Source organism: Nerophis ophidion, linkage group LG22, assembly GCF_033978795.1.
Source record: "Nerophis ophidion isolate RoL-2023_Sa linkage group LG22, RoL_Noph_v1.0, whole genome shotgun sequence".
Classification (NCBI taxonomy): domain Eukaryota; kingdom Metazoa; phylum Chordata; class Actinopteri; order Syngnathiformes; family Syngnathidae; genus Nerophis; species Nerophis ophidion.
In genome coordinates this window covers 4562190-4582189 of record NC_084632.1, presented here as the reverse complement: position 1 = coordinate 4582189, position 20000 = coordinate 4562190, and the positions used below count along the sequence as shown (strand labels likewise).

At 40.7% G+C, this 20000-nt stretch overlaps 1 protein-coding gene across 3 annotated transcripts in view; it reads right to left on the bottom strand.

Moving 5' to 3' along the window:
• Positions 1–20000, bottom strand: part of nexn (nexilin (F actin binding protein)) — a 44758-nt gene that overhangs the window by 17221 nt on the left and 7537 nt on the right. For 2 of the 3 annotated variants that reach the window (XM_061883074.1, XM_061883077.1), the window contains exons 2-7: positions 13965–14232; positions 10709–10906; positions 6381–6462; positions 6166–6314; positions 1903–2103; positions 1659–1832 (exon numbers count right to left, since the gene is read on the bottom strand). In XM_061883074.1, coding sequence (XP_061739058.1) covers positions 1659–1832; positions 1903–2103; positions 6166–6314; positions 6381–6462; positions 10709–10906; positions 13965–14207 — 1047 coding nt within the window. In that variant the 5' untranslated portion in view covers positions 14208–14232. The remainder of the gene's footprint in view (positions 1–1658; positions 1833–1902; positions 2104–6165; positions 6315–6380; positions 6463–10708; positions 10907–13964; positions 14233–20000) is intronic. The other variant, XM_061883076.1, reaches the window with a different exon arrangement.

The following is a 20000-nucleotide window of genomic DNA, read 5'->3' as shown; positions in this document are numbered from 1 at the left end:
TGACTCACCCTCACTCACTCACTCACAACTTGTGAAAATAATTATCTCTCACACACTCACTCACTCACTGTCACACACCCAATCGCTGACTCACTCACTCACTCACCCACACTCACTGTCACACACTCACTCATTTACTCACTCACCACACTTACTCACTCACTGACTCACCCACACTCACTCACTGACTCACCCACCCACACTCACTCTCTGACTCACTCACTCACTCAATTACTCACTCATTCAATAACACTCTCTCACTCACTCATCCACTCACTCACACTCTGACTCACTCACTCACTGACTCACCCACACTCACTGACCGACTCACTCTCTGACTCACTCACTCACTCAATTACTCACTCATTCAATAACACGCACTCACTCACTCATCCACTCACTCACACTCTGACTCACTCACTCACCCACACTCACTGACCGACTCACTCTCTGACTCACTCACTCACTCACTCAATTACTCACACACTCACCCACACTCACTCACCCGCACTCACTCACCGACTCACCCGCAGTCACTCACCGGCTCACCCGCACTCACTCACTGACTCACTCACCGACTCACTCACCGACTCACCCGCACTCACTCACCGACTCACCCACACTCACTCACCGGCTCACCCGCACTCACTCACTCACTGGCTCATCCACACTCACTCACTCTCTAACTCACCCGCTCTCACTCACTGACTCACCCGCTCTCACTCACTGACTCACCCGCACTCACTCACTGACTCACCCGCACTCACTCTCTGACTCATCCACACTCACTCACTGACTCACCCACACTCACTTACCGGCTCACCCACCCACACTCACTCACTCACTCACTGACTCACCTGCACTCACTCACTGACTCACTATCTGTCAGTGACTGACTCACTCACTGACTCACCCGCACTCACTCTCTGACTCACCCACACTCACTCACCGGCTCACCCACACTCACTCACTGACTCACCCACCCACACTCACTCACTCTCTAACTCAACTGCACTCACTCACTGACTCACTATCTGTCAGTGACTGACTGACTCACCCGCACTCACTCTCTGACTCACCCACACTCACTCACCGGCTCACCCACTGACTCACTCACCCACACTCACTCACCGGCTTACCCACACTCACTCACCGGCTTACCCACACTCACTCACTCACCAGCTCACCCACACTTACTCACCGACTCACCCACACTTATTCACCGACTCACCCGCACTCACTCACCGACTCACCCGCACTCACCCACACTCACTCACCCGCACTCACTCACCGACTCACCCGCACTCACCCACACTCACTCACTGACTCACCCACACTCACTCACTGACTCTCTAACTCACTTGCACTCACTGACTGACTCACTCTCTGTCAGTCAGTGACATTGAAGCAGTTTATCGGGTGGAGTTTGCTTGAAGGTGAGGAAGCATGATTGGGTTTTGGAATGTTTAGAAAAAGATTGAGTGAGGACTGGACTTTCATGGCCAGAACCAGAACCAGGTCCAGACCATGAATGGTAATGTTGAATGATGGTTTGCCAGAAGTGCTGTGGGGAATGGTTGATGTTGAGAGAGGAGGTGTTATGTCATGTCATGTGGTGTGGTGTTGCAGTGGTGTGGTGTGATGTTGCAAAGTTTTACCAATCCCAGTCGGGCCTCCTCAAAAGCTTTCTTCTCCTGCTGCAGGCGTCGCTTGGCTTCCTCCTCGCCTTTCTTCTTCCTCTGCTCTTGCCTTTCCCGCTCCAGCTCCTCAAAGGTCATCTTCAGCTTCCCGGGAGTGGCCTGGGTCCTCTCTGCCGGCTTGTCCTGGTCCTCCTGCCAAGGAGAAGCCCGGGTGAGAGAGAACATGCCCGCTGCGGACCGGGTGGTGTTCAGGCGTGCCCACCTCCGGGACAATGGAGCGCCGCTTGGCTTCCCTGAAGGAGCGCTTGTTTTCATCGTATCGCCGCTTCTTCTCGTCCTCCGCCGCCTTCTGCAGCTCCTCCTCTCGACTCTTCTCCATGTCTTCAAAGTTCACTTTGATTTTGCCTGGCGCTCGCGATGACTTCATAGGAACCACCTTGACCAGGAAGGTGTCGTCTCCTTCCTGTGGAGGGGAAAGGTTACAAAATGTAGGCATTTCGAAAGCCCGCGTCGGCAATACTTGTCTGCATGTGTTCTGAAAATTACTTTTAAAATGTCATTATAGTTACTTCCCCGAAAAAGTAGTTGAATTAGTCGTTAACAGAAGTAATTCATGCAAAAAACAAATACCTGGCATATGCAGTGGAGAGATGTTTCATGAGAGCTGAGTGTGTGAGTGCCTGTTAAGTGTTAAGCCCTGTTTTAGCTCAGCTCTGAGTTGAATGTGCTTCCATGGTTGTTGTCTCCTTGTCCACTAACAAAGGACTGAAAGTTTGTCGCGTCAATCACTGATTTGCTGTTCATTATTCCCTCGGAGTAGTAGTTGTCATGTCAGTGTGAACAGTACTGCTGGGATGTTTAGAAGGTGTGCAGGTCACTGTAAAATAAGTTGCGGGTCCCCAAATTGTTTTTGGAAGCCCTCTGTGTGAAAATAGTTTCCTGTGTCACTGAGAAATGTCCAGTCAGGAGGAGTCACACTTGTTGGGGTCAAAGGTCACACACAGCAGGTCAAGCTAGAGATAAGTGAGTCTAATTCAGTCCTGCTGAGTTAGGAGGTGTGGGAAACACTTGCCAGTCGTAGTCTGTCCACACCTGGCAACCTTGCAAGTGTGTTGCTCTACTTGTCTACACACACACACACACACACACACACAAGCTAAAATGGGATGACCCATTGTACACAACTTTTGTCAAGACATAAACCATCTAAAAGTGGACCTCGGTCCTCAACACGTTTGAAAGGAAATGGAATCAGGACACTATGGGACCCGGAAAAAATTGATCACATTCGATTTTTATTCAGCACTATTTTCAATTGATTTTTACTTTTCACAAATCTATTTTAAAATGAAAGTAAATCATAGTATTTTAATTTTTTATTTTTTAATAATATTGCATTTTAAAAAGTGCGTTTTGAAAATCAATTAAAGTATTTTTTATGTAATTGTTTTTTTTTTTTTTTTTTTACATTTTAAAAAATTTTTGAAAGTGATTGAAAAAATATTTGTATTTTAAAGTTTTTCAAAAGGAACCCATGTTTTAAGATATGTTGGAAAATCAATTTAAAAATGTATTTTTTTCATAATTTCAAAAAAAAATTTCCAATGAGAATCCATTTTTAAAAATGTTTGAAAATTGATTAAAGGAATGTTTTTATTTTTATTTTTTTTCAGAAGGAATCCATGTTTAAAAATGTTTGAAAATTGATTTAAAAATGTATAAAAAAATTTTTTTATTTTCAATAGGAATCCATTTTTAAAAAATGTTTGAAAATTTATGAAAAATTAGTTTTTTTAGGGACCGAATGTCCCTTTGGGACAGAGGACCCTATTGAATTTCTAAGGTTTTAATATTCTTTATTATTATTATTATGCCGCCAACTCTTTGAGCTGTAATTTGACCAGCTTAACATGCTTCAAAACTCACCAAATTTAACACACACATGAAGACTAGCGAAAATTGTGATCTAGTCAAAAAACCAAAGTCCAAAACTCAAAATTGCGCTCTAGCGCCCCCTAGGAATAAAACACAGACAAAACTGCTCCTAGGAAGAAAACACAGAAAAAACTGCTTGTAACTTCCGGTAGGAATGTCAGAGAGACATGAAACGAAAACCTCTATGTAGGTCTCACTTAGACCTACATTTCATTTATTGACATCCTTCAGCAAAACTCAACAAATCAATTAAAATAAGTTTTTATTTGTTTTTTTTTCAATAAGAATTAATTTTAAAAAATGTTTGAAAGTGATTGAAAAAATATTTTTATTTGTACATTTTTCAAAAGGACCCCATGTTTTAGGATATGTTGGAAAAATCGAGTAAAAAAATATTTTTCTAATTTTTAGAATTTTTTTTTTCCAATAAGAATAATTTTTTTCAAATATACTGGAAAATCGATTAAAAATTTATTTTTTCATTTTTTAAATTTTTTCCCAATAAGAATCAATTTTTAAAAATGTTTGCATATTTATTTAAGGAATTAAGTTTTTGTTTGTGTGTTTGTTTGTTTTTTCCCGATTTTTTGAAAATCGATTTAAAAATTAAATAAATTTTTTTTAAACAATTTTAATAGGAATCATTTTTAAAAAAAAATTGAAAATTGTTGAAAAAATGGTTTGTTTTTTGCTTGTTTTTTCATTAAGAATCCATTTTAAAATTAAGTTTGGAAATTGATTAAAAAATATATTTTATTATTCAAATGTTTTCTCAATTAGAATCCATTTTTAAAAATATGTTTGAAAATCGATTTATAAAATGTATTTTTTTCATTATTTAAAAAAAAAAAAATCCAATAATAATCCATTTTTAAATGGAATGTTTGTTTTGTTTTGTTTTTTGTTTTTTTTCAAAAGGAATCCATGTTTAAAAATGTTTCAAAATCGATTTAAAAAAATATATACATTTTTATTTTTTTATTTTTTTTCTCAATAGGAATCCATTTTTAAAAAATGTTTGAAAATAGATGAAAAAAATGTGGGTTTTTTTTGCTTGTTTGGAAATTGATTTAAAAAAATAAGTATTCAATTATTATTTTTTCTCAATTGGAATCCATTTTTAAAAATATGTTTGAAAATCGATTTAAAAAATGTATTTTTTTCATTATTTTTTGAATTTTTTTCCAATAAGAATCCATTTTTAAAAATGTTTGAAAATTGATTTAAGGAATGTTTTTTGTTTTGTTTTTCGAAAGGAATCCATGTTTAAAAATCTGTTTGAAAATCGATTTGAAAAAAAAAACATTTTTTTAATTATTTTTTTTTTTCAAAAGGAATCCATCCATCCATCCATCCATCCATTCCCTACCGCTTATTCCTTTTGAGGTCGCGGGGGGGCGCTGGTGCCTATCTCAGAATCTGTTTTAAAAAAATGTTTGAAAATTGATGAAAAAAATGTTTGTTGTTTTTCATTAAGAATCCATTTTAAAATTACGTTTGGAAATTGATTAAAAAAAAAAAGTATTTAATTATTCAAATTTTTTCTCAATTAGAGTCCATTTTTAAGAATCCATCCATCCATCCATTTACTACTGCTTATTCCCCCCGAGGTTGCGGGGGGTGCTAGTGCCCATCTCAGATACAATTGGGCGGAAGGCGGTGTACACCCTGTACAAGTCGCCACCTCATCACAGAATTTTAAAAATGTGTTTGAAAATTGATTACATTTTTTTTTTTCATATTATCGCATCATTTCATGTCATATTATTTAATATAATGATATATTATTTAATATATTTTAATGTAATTTTATGTGTTATTATTTCTGTCACGCCTTTGGATCATGTTTTGTTTCGATCAAGTTATGTTTGTTTTTTGGACACTTGTTTCCTGTTTTGCACTTCCTTGTTTTCTTTGTCACCATGGCTACTCATTAGTTTCCACCTTGTCCCCAAGTCACGCCCCTCTCCTCAGCCTCACACCTGTTAGTAATCATCATCATAGTCATTATTTAAGCCATTCGTTTTCCGTCTTCGTCCTGGCAACTTCACTTTTCCCACATATTCCTCCATGCCATGCCTAGTTTCCCTTCCGCTCGTGCCACGTAATTTTTTGTTATTCATGCCACAGTGCAGGTTTTTGTTTCTTGTCTATAGTCATGCCATTGTGCTAGTTTAGTTGTTTCCTGCCTCAGTGCAAGTGTTTTCTTTTCATGTTTGTAGTTTGCAGAATTTATGCTAGTCTTTTTTTTTTTAATAGCCAAGTGTTTGTACCTCCTTGTGAGCGCCCTTTGTTTGCCTTTTTGTAGTTTGTTTATTAATCAATTAAACATGTACCTTAATTCACGCCTGGCTCGTTCCAAATTCCCTCTGCGTCGAAGAAACAACCCAAATCCAAGTCGAAGTTTGACAATTTCATATTGTCTTATTTCATGTTATGTCATATTTCATATAATGTCATGTTATGTTATAATAATTCATATACTTTGCTGTGTTTCTGAACTGCCGGACATTTACCAGGATGACGTAACCTTCAGGGTTTAAGTGTTGAAAAGAGAATGAAACATGCGGAGGACATGTGCTGTGCTGACCTCCGCCGCCTTCTTGGCCAACTCCCGTGTGATTTTGTCCTTCTCCATGTTGTCCTGGGCCTCCCTCCTCTTCCTCTCTCCCTCCATCTTCTTCTTCTCGCCCTCCTGACGCTGCTTCTCCATCTCAGCAAACTTGCCCTTCACACTGCCTGAGGACGCACAAACCACATCTTCTTCTTCTTCTTCTTCTTGTGCTGCACGGCCAGGTGTCTCACCTGTGATCTTGGGCACGTAGGACTTCTCCACCTTGGTCTTCACGTCTTCCTCCTCATCGCTGGAAGCCAGGAGTTCTTTCATCTGCGGGGGAGGAAGGGAAGAGTTAGTGGGATCATCTCCTGGATGGCCACGCTGCTGCCCTAAGCCCTGCTAATAGGCCTGTCATGTGACCTGCAGCTGGCCTTCTGATTGGATGCTGACAGTCAAAGCAGATGAGGTTGTACTCATGATAATCCACCTCCTCGCATGCTTGCTTTTCACCTCACAAACACACCTGAGAATAATGGATTTCATTTGTAAAAACCACTTCAAATTAAACAACCTCAAAGTGCTATCGTGTATTAAAAAATAACATGATAAAAATAAATACAAATTAAAAACTAGAACAGCCTAATAGTTAGAACTAGTATGCATATATCTAAAAAAAAAAAGAAGGGTTTTTAAGCCTTTTTTAAATGCATTCACAGTCTGTGGTGCCCTCAGGTGGTCAGGGAGAGTGTTCCACAGACTGGGAGTGGCGGAACAGAAAGAACTTGCTCTTCACCTCACAAACACACCTGAGATCTTGCTCTTCACCACACTAACACCTGAGAACTTGCTCTTCACCTCACAAACACACCTGAGAACTTGCTCTTCACGGGACTAACACACCAGAGAACTTGTTTTTCACCGCACAAACACACCCGAGAACTCACTCTTCACCGCACAAACACACCTGAGAATAATGATAGATTTTATTTGTAAAAAGCACTTTACATTGAGCAAACAACCTCAAAGTGCTACCGTGCATTAAAAAATAACATGATAAAAATAAATAAATACAAATTGAAAACTAGAACAGCCTAATAGCTAGAACTAGTATGCATATAGCTTTAAAAAAAAAAAAAGATGGATTTTTAAGCCTTTTTAAAAACATTCACAGTCTGTGGTGCCCTCAGGTGGTAAGGGAGAGCGTTCCACAGACTGGGAGTGGCGGAACAGAAAGAACTTGCTCTTCACCTCACAAATACATCTGAAAACTTGCTCTTCACCGCACAAACACACCTGAGAACTTGGTTTTCACCGCACAAACACACCCGAGAACTTGCTCTTCACCTCACAAACACACCTGAGAACTTGCTCTTCACCTCACAAACACACCTGAGAATAATAATAGATTTTATTTGTAAAAAACACTTTACATTGAGCAAACAACCTCAAAGCGCTACTGTGTATTAAAAAATAATAAAAAGATGATAAAAATAAGTACAAATAAAAACTACAATAGCCTAATAGCTAGAACTAGTATGCATATATCTAAAAAAAAAAAGGGGGTTTTAAGCCTTTTTTAAAAGCATTCACAGTCTGTGTTTCCCTCAGGTGGTCAGGGAGAGCGTTCCACAGACTGGTAGTGGCGGAGCAGAAACAACTTGCTCTTCACCACACAAACACCTGCGATTTTTCTTTTCATTGTACCCATATTTATAGTCTTTGTTATGTCTCCATCATGCCATGTTTGGAAGGTGGTGTTGTCTCCGTCATGCTATGTTAGGAAGGTGGTGTTGTCTCCATCATGCCATGTTAGGAAGGTGGTGTTGTCTCCATCATGCCATGTTAGGAAGGTGGTGTTGTCTCCGTCATCCTATGTTAGGAAGGTGGTGTTGTCTCCATCATGCTATGTTAGGAAGGTAGTGTTTGCTCCATCATGCCATGTCAGGAAGGTGGTGTTGTCTCCATCATGCCATGCTAGTAAGGTGGTGTTGTCTCCATCATTTAGGAAGGTGGTGTTGTCTCTATTATGCTATGTTAGGAAGGTGGTGTTGTCTCCATCATGCCATGTTAGGAAGGTGGTGTTGTCTCCATCATGCCATGTTAGGAATGTGGTGTTGTCTCCGTCATCCTATGTTAGGAAGGTGGTGTTGTCTCCATCATGCTATGTTAGGAAGGTGGTGTTGTCTCCATCATGCCATGTTAGAAGAGGGTGGTGTTATCTCCATCATGCCATGTTAGAAGAGGGTGGTGTTGTCTCCACCATGCCATGTCAGGAAGGTGGTGTAGTCTCCATCATGCCATGTTAGGAATGTAGTGTTGTTTCCATCATGCCATGTTAGAAAAGGGTGGTGTTGTCCCCATCATGCCATGTTAGTAAGGTGGTGTTGTCTCCATCATGCCATGTTACTAAGGTGGTGTTGTCTCCATCATGCCATGTTAGTAAGGTGGTGTTGTCTCCATCATGCCATGTTAGTATGGTAGTGTTGTCCCCATCATGCAATGTTAGGAAGGTGGTGTCTCCATCATGCCATGTTAGAAAGGTGGTGTTGTCTCCATCATGCCATGTTAGGAAGGTGTTGTCTCCATCATGCCATGTCAGGAAGGTGTTGTCTTCACCATGCCATGTAAGGAAGGTGGTGTAGTCTCCATCATGCCATGTTAGAAGAGGGTGGTGTTGTCTCCATCATGCCATGTTAGAAGAGGGTGGTGTTGTCTCCACCATGCCATGTTAGAAAGGTGGTGTTGTCTCCATCATGCCATGTTAGGAAGGTGTTGTCTCCATTGCCATGTTAGAAAGGTGGTGTTGTCTCCATCATGCCATGTTAGGAAGGTGTTGTCTCCATCATGCCATGTCAGGAAGGTGTTGTCTTCACCATGCCATGTAAGGAAGGTGGTGTAGTCTCCATCATGCCATGTTACAAGAGGGTGGTGTTGTCTCCATCATGCCATGTTAGAAGAGGGTGGTGTTGTCTCCACCATGCCATGTTAGAAAGGTGGTGTTGTCTCCATCATGCCATGTTAGGAAGGTGTTGTCTCCATCATGCCATGTTAGAAAGGTGGTGTTGTTTCCATCATGCCATGTTAGGAAGGTGTTGTCTCCATCATGCCATGTCAGGAAGGTGTTGTCTTCACCATGCCATGTTAGGAAGGTGTTGTCTCCATCATGCCATGTCAGGAAGGTGTTGTCTTCACCATGCCATGTAAGGAAGGTGGTGTAGTCTCCATCATGCCATGTTAGAAGAGGGTGGTGTTGTCTCCATCATGCCATGTTAGAAGAGGGTGGTGTTGTCTCCACCATGCCATGTCAGGAAGGTGTTGTCTCCATCATGCCATGTCAGGAAGGTGTAGTCTCCACCATGCCATGTTAGAAGGGGGTGGTGTTGTCTCCATCATGCCATGTCAGGAAGGTGTAGTCTCCACCATGCCATGTTAGAAGGGGGTGGTGTTGTCTCATCATGCCATGTCAGGAAGGTGGTGTAGTCTCCATCATGCCATGTTAGAAGAGGGTGGTGTTGTCTCCATCATGCCATGTTAGAAGAGGGTGGTGTTGTCTCCACCATGCCATGTTAGAAAGGTGGTGTTGTCTCCATCATGCCATGTTAGGAAGGTGTTGTCTCCATCATGCCATGTTAGAAAGGTGGTGTTGTCTCCATCATGCCATGTTAGGAAGGTGTTGTCTCCATCATGCCATGTCAGGAAGGTGTTGTCTTCACCATGCCATGTAAGGAAGGTGGTGTAGTCTCCATCATGCCATGTTAGAAGAGGGTGGTGTTGTCTCCATCATGCCATGTTGGAAGAGGGTGGTGTTGTCTCCACCATGCCATGTCAGGAAGGTGTTGACTCCATCATGCCATGTTAGGAAGGTGTTGTCTCCATCATGCCATGTTAGAAAGGTGGTGTTGTCTCCATCATGCCATGTTAGGAAGGTGTTGTCTCCATCATGCCATGTTAGAAAGGTAGTGTTGTCTCCATCATGCCATGTTAGGAAGGTGTTGTCTCCATCATGCCATGTCAGGAAGGTGTTGTCTTCACCATGCCATGTAAGGAAGGTGGTGTAGTCTCCATCATGCCATGTTAGAAGAGGGTGGTGTTGTCTCCATCATGCCATGTTGGAAGAGGGTGGTGTTGTCTCCACCATGCCATGTCAGGAAGGTGTTGTCTCCATCATGCCATGTTAGGAAGGTGTTGTCTCCATCATGCCATGTTAGAAAGGTGGTGTTGTCTCCATCATGCCATGTTAGGAAGGTGTTGTCTTCACCATGCCATGTTAGAAAGGTGGTGTTGTCTCCATCATGCCATGTTAGGAAGGTGTTGTCTCCATCATGCCATGTCAGGAAGGTGTTGTCTTCACCATGCCATGTTAGGAAGGTGTTGTCTCCATCATGCCATGTCAGGAAGGTGTTGTCTTCACCATGCCATGTAAGGAAGGTGGTGTAGTCTCCATCATGCCATGTTAGAAGAGGGTGGTGTTGTCTCCATCATGCCATGTCAGGAAGGTGTAGTGTCCACCATGCCATGTTAGAAGGGGGTGGTGTTGTCTCCATCATGCCATGTCAGGAAGGTGGTGTAGTCTGACCTGCTGCTTCCTGCGGCTCCACTCCCTCTCCTTGACATACTGGTCCTTCCTCTTCTGCTGCTGTTCTCGGCTCCTCTGCCTGCTTCGCTCCTCTCTGGCTTTCTGCATGCTGGCAAACTTGTTGGTGACGTCGCCCTTCTCTTTGTTCAGGCTGGGCACGTAGCTTCTGGCCACCGGCTTCTTGGATCGCAGCAGTTTCTGCAGGAAGACACAGAAGGTGCAACAAGTGGGAATCTTTCAACGCCATACATGTGGTTTTCCCTCTAATTCTTTGTTCCCTGAAAGGGGGTCTGATCAGACGCAGTACACGTACAATCCACACGAGGGCGGTGATGGACTTACTAGAGGGCTTTTCCAGTCATTGTTGCCACAAAGAAGAAATTAAGGACCACCTGATTTAGACGTGAAATTTGGCCACATTTGACAAGGATAAGGTAAGAAAAAATTACTTTATATATATATATATATATACATTTATTTATGTTTGTGTATGTGTGTGTGTGGCCATAATAAATTATAGCATACTGACCTCCAATTTCGGGCGTGGTCAGGGGTTCGGCGAGGGGCGTTATTGGGGGCGTGGTTAAGAGGGGAGGAGTATATTTACAGCTATCCATTTCCTACCGCTTATTCCGTTTCAGCTGGTGAGCGGCGCTGGTGCCTCTTAGCTACAATCGGGCGGAAGGCGGGGTATACCCTGGACAAGTCGCCACCTCATCGCAGTATGTGTAGAAATCCATCCATCCATTTTCTACCGCTTATTCCCTTTTGGGGTTGCGGGGGCCGCTGGCGCCTATCTCAGCTACAATCGGGCGGAAGGCGGGGTACACCCTGGACAAGTCGCCACCTCATCGCAGTATGTGTAGAAATCTTTAATTATAATTGAATCACTTGTTTATTTTTCAACAAGTTTTTAGTTGTTTTTATATCTTTTTTTCTAAATAGTTCAAGAAAGACCAATAAAAATGAGCAATATTTTGTGCTGTTATACAATTTAATCAATCAGAAACTGATGACATAGTGCTGTATTTTACTTCTTTATCTTTTTTTTTTTTCAAACAAAAATGCTTTGCTCTGATTAGGAGGTACTTGAATTAAAAAAAATGTTCACAGGGGGTACATTTCTGAAAAAAGGTTTGGAACCACTGCTCTAAAAGCCGTAGATGTTATTGTCACATATGCATGCACAGTAGATAACAGTATTGTCATTTTTAAGAGTGTCACAACATTGCTGTTTACGGCAGACGAACTGCTTTTCGGTAGACGAAAACCTGACTGCTGTTGTTGTGTGTTGTTGCCGCGCTGGGAGGACGTTAATGAAACTGCCTAACAATAAACCCGCATAAGGAACCAAGAACTGGCCCTCGATCATTCTACAGGTATAACGTCATTGGGCAGGCACTCTGTTTATATTGTGGGAAAGCGGACGTGAAAACAGGCTGTCGACATGTCACTCGGGTCCTCATGGAGCTGGAGGGGGCGTGGCCTCCAGCTCTGCCTGAATTTCGGGAGAAAAAATATGTCCCGGGAGGTTTTCGGGAGAGGTGCTGAATTTTGTGAGTCTCCCGGAAAATCCGGGAGGGTTGGCAAGTATGAATTATCGATTTCTGATTTTTATTGGTGGGAAAAAAAAATCACAAAAAAAAATGTTGTGGGTTTCTTTAGATGGAGAATAATGAGAAGATTGAAGATGCTTTGAAAATGATCAAGAATGTGAATTCAAGTGATGATGTTGTTATATTTGTGTTACATTCTTATAAAAATAACTTACAATTAAAGCAGCGTTGGTCGGGTCCACCTTTGGCTGCTGCCGCCACTACTCAAGCCCTGGTCTAAGTCAGACCAACATAGAGGTTTTTATATCTTGTCTCTACGACATTTCTAACAGAAGTTACATGCAGTTTTGTCTGGGTTGTTTCCTAGGGGGCGCTAGAGCGCAATTTTTATTTTTAGGGTTTGGTTTTTTATTAGATGGCAATTTTCGCCAATCCTGATGTGTGTAAAATTTGGTGAGTTTTAAAGCATGGTAAGGGGGTCAAATTACAAATCTGCGTTTCTGGATGTTGTCGATAAATGGCTTTTGCTTTGTATAGTAGAGCTTTAACTTGCACTTTGAAGCATTTTAAGGGGGTCAAATAACAGCTCAAAGAGGCAAAAATGACATTTTTTAGGAGACTTTGCACAGGAGTTCCTTGAAGGCGCGTAAAATCAAAACCTGAGAACTTATCAAAACTCTGTTCTACACTTTTAATCAGAAGGGTTCAATCTCTCTCCTGTGCGAGTTTGAAGCCAAAACAACAAACGGACTCAGAGGAGATAATGTTTGAAGAAAGGTGACCTGTTTTTACAGAACTTTTGTTTTGAAGGGGGGATTGCAAACTTCCTGTTGATTTTTGTTGGGGGTTGTCAATCTATGAAATGTAGGTCTAAGCGAGACCTACATAGAGGTTTTTGTTTCATGTCTCTCCGACATTCTTACCGGAAGTTACAAGTAGTTTTGTCTGTGTTTTCTTCCTAGGAGCAGTTTTTTCAGTGTTTTATTCAAAAATAGCGCTAGAGCGCAATTTTAAGTTTTGGGGTTTGGTTTTTTCATTAGATCGCAATATTCGCCAGTCCTTATGTGTGTGCCAATTTTGGTGACTTTTGAAGCATTTTAAAAGGGGTCACATTACAGCGCAAAGAGGCAAAAATTGCATTTTTTGCGAAAATTTTATTTTGAATGGGTTTTTGCCAACTTCCTGTAGATTTTTTCTGAAAGAAGTGAGTGTATGAAAATTGGGTCTAAGTCAGACCTACATAGGAGTTTTTGTTTCATGTCGCTATGACATTCCTAACAGAAGTTACATGCTGTTTTGTCTGTAATTTTTTTCCTAGGGGGCGCTAGAGCGCAATTTTCATTTTGGGGGATTGGTTGCTTAATATGTTGGGAAGGTTTGCTATACCGACGTGTGTGTCAAATTTGGTGAGTTTTGAAGCATGTTAAGGGGGTCAAATTACAGCGCGTAGCTGCGGAATAATAATAAAACACAGCAGTTTCAATAGGGTCCTTGGCCCATTGCAAAAACCTTTTGCAATGGGCCAAGGACCCTAAATATAATTTTTTGACCAGCTGTCAAATATGACACAAATTGAAAATCACATACTGGAAATACATTTTTAGGAAAAAAAAAATAGCAAAGTGATTTGTTCAGAAAGACCGATAAAAGTTTCTAGTTGGAATTTTAGTGGTCCAGACTTGAGAAGGTGAAGCTCTCACCTCTTTTTTCAGCATCAAATCAGAAATATTGTCCTGCAGGTCCGTGTCAGCTCGCTCGTCCTCCTCCTGCTGGCTTTTAGCAGCTTTCCTTCTTTTGCTCTTCTCTCCGCAGACTTTGTCCTGCTCGCCACGGCCCACGCCGTTCACCTCGGCCTCCTTCCCCGCCACGTCTCGGTGGCCACGCCCCACGCCGTTCACCTCGGCCTCCTTCTCCGCCAGGACCGCGGCCTCCACCTCAGCCATGTCTGCACAGGTGACAGGAAGCAGGCTGTGGACACACGGCAGGAAGATGCAATGTGAGGCAAGTCCTTCATTTATCTGTGGCGGCCCGCCATCAACACATTTGGACCGCCACCAACTTTTAGTGAGTGATGGGTACTGAATTAGTACTTCTCTTGGTACTATTGGGAACCCATTCCCATAAAATCAAACTGCGCCGTATTTGGTTACCTTTGTTTGCATGTAGCAGGGGTCGGGAACCTTTTTGGCTGAGAGAGCCATGAAAGCCAAATATTTTAAAATGTATTTCCGTGAGAGCCATATTTTTAACACTGAATACACTTGCCAGGTTCAAACAATGATGACATTTATTAAACAGACAAGAAGCAAGGAATTAAACAGAGACAGGATTCAATTTAGCTCAGGGGTAGGGAACCTATGGCTCTAGAGCCAGATGTGGCTCTTTTGATGACTGCATCTGGCTCTCGGATAAATCTTAGCTGACATTGCTTAACGCGATAATTATGAATAATTTCACTGGTAATCACTAAAAATAACGTGCAAAATATAAAACATTCTCATGCATTTAAATCCATCCATCCGTTTTCTACCGCACCTGTTCAAGAAGTCGCATTAATGGTAAGAAGTATTTTATGTCACGATGGGGGGTTCGCAGCTTGCTGCGGGGTCGTTCTCCCAGGAAGGCAGACGGACTACTCGGGACATGGCATTTAGGTAAAAACATGATTTAATTTTAACTAAAAAAATATACAAACAAAAATCGCTCACAGCAGAGGCACAACTTGGGCTAAAAAACAAAGCTAACGCATAAACAGACTAAGAACCTAAATCAAACAAAACTTACTTGGCATGGCATGAAGCACGAAACTATGGCAAGGCATGAAACAAGTCAGCACAGGGCGACTGACTGGCAAAGACGAGCTTAAATACTCCCTCTGATTAGTGCTCGGGAAGCAGGTGAGCGGGCATTTTGTCCGCCAGAGACAGGTGGACAAAATGAGTAACCAAGGAAACCAGACAAGGGAGTGGAAAAAAACAGGAACTTAAAGAGTCCAAAGGACAAACAGCACATGGCCAAACAAAAACATGATCAACAGACATGACATTTTATTTTTTAATTGGTTAGCTTCAGAATAACAATGTTATTAAAAAGAATAAAATACTTTTTATACTCTAAAAATGTTGGTTTTACTTAAAAATGCACGCATTTAGTTGTATTCCGTGTTAAAAAATATGATATGGCTCTCACGGAAATACGTTTTGAAATATTTGGCTTTCATGGCTCTCTCAGCCAAAAAGGTTCCCGACCCCTGGCATGTAGGGATGGGTACCCTTCACATTTGAACCGATACGGCACTGATTCCCGGCACCTCGGATTCGATACTAGTACTCAACTGTATCAATTTTGTGTGTTAATAAATATTATCGTATTCTTCGGAGTATACAAACCCCGTTTCCATTTGAGTTGGGAAATTGTGTTAGATGTAAATATAAACAGAATACAATGATTTGCAAATCCTTTTCAACCCATATTTAGTTGAATATGCTACAAAGACAACATATTTGATGTTCAAACTCATAAACTTTATTTTTTTTTTTGCAAATAATCATTAACTTTAGAATTTGATGCCAGCAACACATGACGAAGAAGTTGGGAAAGGTGGCAATAAATACTGATAAAGTATAGGAATGCTCATCAAACACTTATTTGGAACATCCCACAGGTGTGCAGGCTAATTGGGAACAGTTGGGTGCCATGATTGGGTATAAAAGCAGCTTCCCAAAAAATGCTAAGTAATTCACAAACAAGGATGGGGTGAGGGTCACCACTTTGTAAGCAAATTGTTGAACAGTTTTAGAACAACATTTCTCAACGAGCTATTGCAAGGAATTTAGGGATTTTACCATCTACGGTCCGTAAAATCATCAAAAGGTTCAGAGAATCTGGAGAAATCACTGCACGTAAGCCATGATATTACAGACTTTTGATCCTTCAGACGGTACTGCATCAAAAACCTACATCATTGTGTAAAAGATATCACCACATGGGCTCAGGAAGTCTTCATAAAACCACTTTCAGTAACTACGGTTGGTCGCTACATCTGTAAGTGCAAGTTAAAGCTCTACTATGCAAAGCCAAACCCATTTATCAACAATACCCAGAAACACCGGCGGCTTCGCTGGGCCCGAGCTCATCTAAGATGGACTGATGCAAAGTGGAAAAGTGTTCCGTGGTCTGACGAGTCCACATTTCAAATTATATTTGGAAACTGTGGATGTGGTGTCCTCCAGAACAAAGAGGAAAATAACCATCCGGATTGTTATAGGCGCAAAGTTCGAAAGCCAGGATCTGTGATGGTATGGGGGTGTATTAATGCCCAAGGCATGGGTAACTTACACATCTGTGAAGGCGCCATTAATGCTGAATGGTCCTTACAGGTTTTGGAGCAACATATGTTGTCATCCAAGCAACGTTATCATGGACGCCCCTGCTTATTTCAGCAAAACAGTGCCAAGCCACGTGTTACAACAGCGTGGCTTCGTAGTAAAAGAGTGCGGGTACTTTCCTGGCCCGCCTGCAGTCCAGACCTGTCTCCCATGGAAAATGTGTGGCGCATTATGAAGCGTAAAATTCGACAGCGGAGACCCCGGACTGTTGAAGGACTGAAGCTCTACATAAAACAAGAATGGGAAAGAATTCCACTTTCAAAGCTTCAACAATTAATTTCCTCAGTTCCCAAACGTTTATTGAGTGTTGTTAAAAGACAGTGGTGAACATGCCCTTTCCCAACTACTTTAGCACCTGTTGCAGCCATGAAATTCTAAGTTAATGATTATTTGCAAAAAAAAATAAAGTTTATGAGTTTGAACATCAAATATGTTGTCTTTGTAGCATATTCAACTGAATATGGGTTGAAAATGATTTGCAAATCATTGTATTCTGTTTATATTTACATCTAACACAATTTCCCAACTCATATGGAAACGGGGTTTGTAAGTCGCAGTTTTTTTCATAGTTTTAACCGGGTTTTTTTTTTTTCAAGTGAGTCCTGGCCAAGAGTGACATAAAAATATGTCATACACATGAAGAAAAAGAGTTACAATTTAAAAACATGCTCCCAATCTGCACTTAAAAGTGTTCAATGAAATGAGATCTGTTAATTTCCAGTTTTTTTTTTCCCATTTAAAAGGAGCAGAGTAAACCAAAGTCCTGTTTAATTTCTCCCCAGTTGAACAGTGAGCAACTATGAGAGTCTTGTGTGATTAAATGACAAATATAAGAGGGCAGTAGACCCATCAGTTATTAATAAAATGACACCATTGGAGAATAAAGCTCACAATGATGGCTCCTACAGTTAGTTATGAAGTGTCCATGCAATGTAGACATTTATAGTCTCAAACAGGGGTCACCAACGCGGTCCCCACGGGCACCAGGTCGCCCGTAAGGACCAGATGAGTCGCCCCCTGTTCTAAAAATAGCTCAAATAGCAGCACTTACCAGTGAGCTGCCTCTATTTTTAAAATTGTATTTATTTACTAGCAAGCTGGTCTCGCTTTGCCCGACATTTTTAATTCTAAGAGAGACAAAACTCAAATTGAATTTAAAAAAATCCAAGACAATATTTTAAAGACTTGGTCTTCACTTGTTTGAATAAAATCTTTTTTTTTTTACTTCTTATAACTTTCAGAAAGACAATTTTAGAGAAAAAATACACCCTTAAAAATGATTTTAGGATTTTTAAACACCTTTTTACCTTTTAAATTCCTTCCTCTTTTTTCCTGACAATTTAAATCAATGTTCATGTACATTTATTTTTTTTATTGTAAAGAATAATAAATACATTTTAATTTAATTCTTCGTTTTAGCTTCTGTTTTTTCGACGAAGAATATTTGTGAAATATTTCTTCAAACTTATTATGATTAAAATTCAAAAAAAATTTCTCTGGAAAATTTTTAAAATCTGTAGAATCCAATTTAAATCATACATCAAAGTCTTTTCAATTTATTTTAAAATTTTTGTTCTGGAAAATATAGGAGAAATAATGATTTGTCTTTGTTAGAAATATAGCTTGGTCCAATTTGTTATATATTCTAACAAAGTGCAGATTAGATTTTAACCTATTTAAAACATGTCATCAAAAATATATATTTATTGTGAGAAATCATTAAGATGATCAGCGTTTCCACAAAGATAAATATTTAATTATTAATAATAACATAGAGTTAAAGGTAAATTGAGCAAATTGGCTATTTCTGGCAATTTATTTAAGTGTGTATCAAACTGGTAGCCCTTCGTATTAATCAGTACCCAAGAAGTAGCTCTTGGTTTCAAAAAGGTTGGTGACCCCTGTTCTAAAACACATCCACATGTTGCAGTGACATGGCACTTTTGGGCCTCAAAAGAAAAACATTTATCTTGAAAGAAAAATCCCAATTTGAGTTTTTTCACCAGGTTGTCTAAATGGGCTTGAAAGTCAGGGAGTCACCCAGTAAAATATTCAGGTAACTAACCACCTCTAAGACATTTCCCTCAAGAGTGGACACCAAGTGGATGGTTTCAGGAACCTTCTTAGTGTTTCAAAACATTAGTTTAGTCTTTTCAGCATCGAGGACTGGTTTTAGGACATCAACATCTTTCTACAGCTTTAGCAGCACATTATTGTGTCCTCGGTTACAGCTTTAGCAGCACATTATTGTGTCCTCAGTTCAGTGTGAAATGCAAATTTTGTCCTAAGTCATGAATATACACTATAAACTATACACTATAAACTGCAGGGGTCCTAATATTGAACCATGTGGCGCCCCCTTGTGGACATTTGAACATTCATAACACAGACCATCACATTTAATACATTGTCACTCAAACAACATGATTAGATAGTCCCAAACAAACAACATCACTAGATGGTCCCAAACAGACAACATCACTAGATGGTCCCAAACAAACAACATCACTAGATGGTCCCAAACAAACAACATCACTAGATGGTCCCAAACAAACAACATCACTAGATGGTCCCAAACAGACAACATCACTAGATGGTCCCAAACAAACAACATCACTAGATGGTCCCAAACAAACAACATCACTAGATGGTCCCAAACAAACAACATCACTAGATGGTCCCAAACAGACAACATCACTAGATGGTCCCAAACAGACAACATCACTAGATGGTCCCAAACAGACAACATCACTAGATGGTCCCAAACAGACAACATCACTAGATGGTCCCAAACAAACAACATCACTAGATGGTCCCAAACAGACAACATCACTAGATGGTCCCAAACAGACAACATCACTAGATGGTCCCAAACAGACAACATCACTAGATGGTCCCAAACAGACAACATCACTAGATGGTCCCAAACAGACAACATCACTAGATGGTCCCAAACAAACAACATCACTAGATGGTCCCAAACAAACAACATCACTAGATGGTCCCAAACAGACAACATCACTAGATGGTCCCAAACAGACAACATCACTAGATAGTCCCAAACAAACAACATCACTAGATAGTCCCAAACAAACAACATCACTAGATAGTCCCAAACAAACAACATCACTAGATAGTCCCAAACAAACAACATCACTAGATGGTCCCAAACAAACAACATCACTAGATGGTCCCAAACAAACAACATCACTAGATGGTCCCAAACAAACAACATCACTAGATGGTCCCAAACAGACAACATCACTAGATGGTCCCAAACAGACAACATCACTAGATGGTCCCAAACAGACAACATCACTAGATGGTCCCAAACAAACAACATCACTA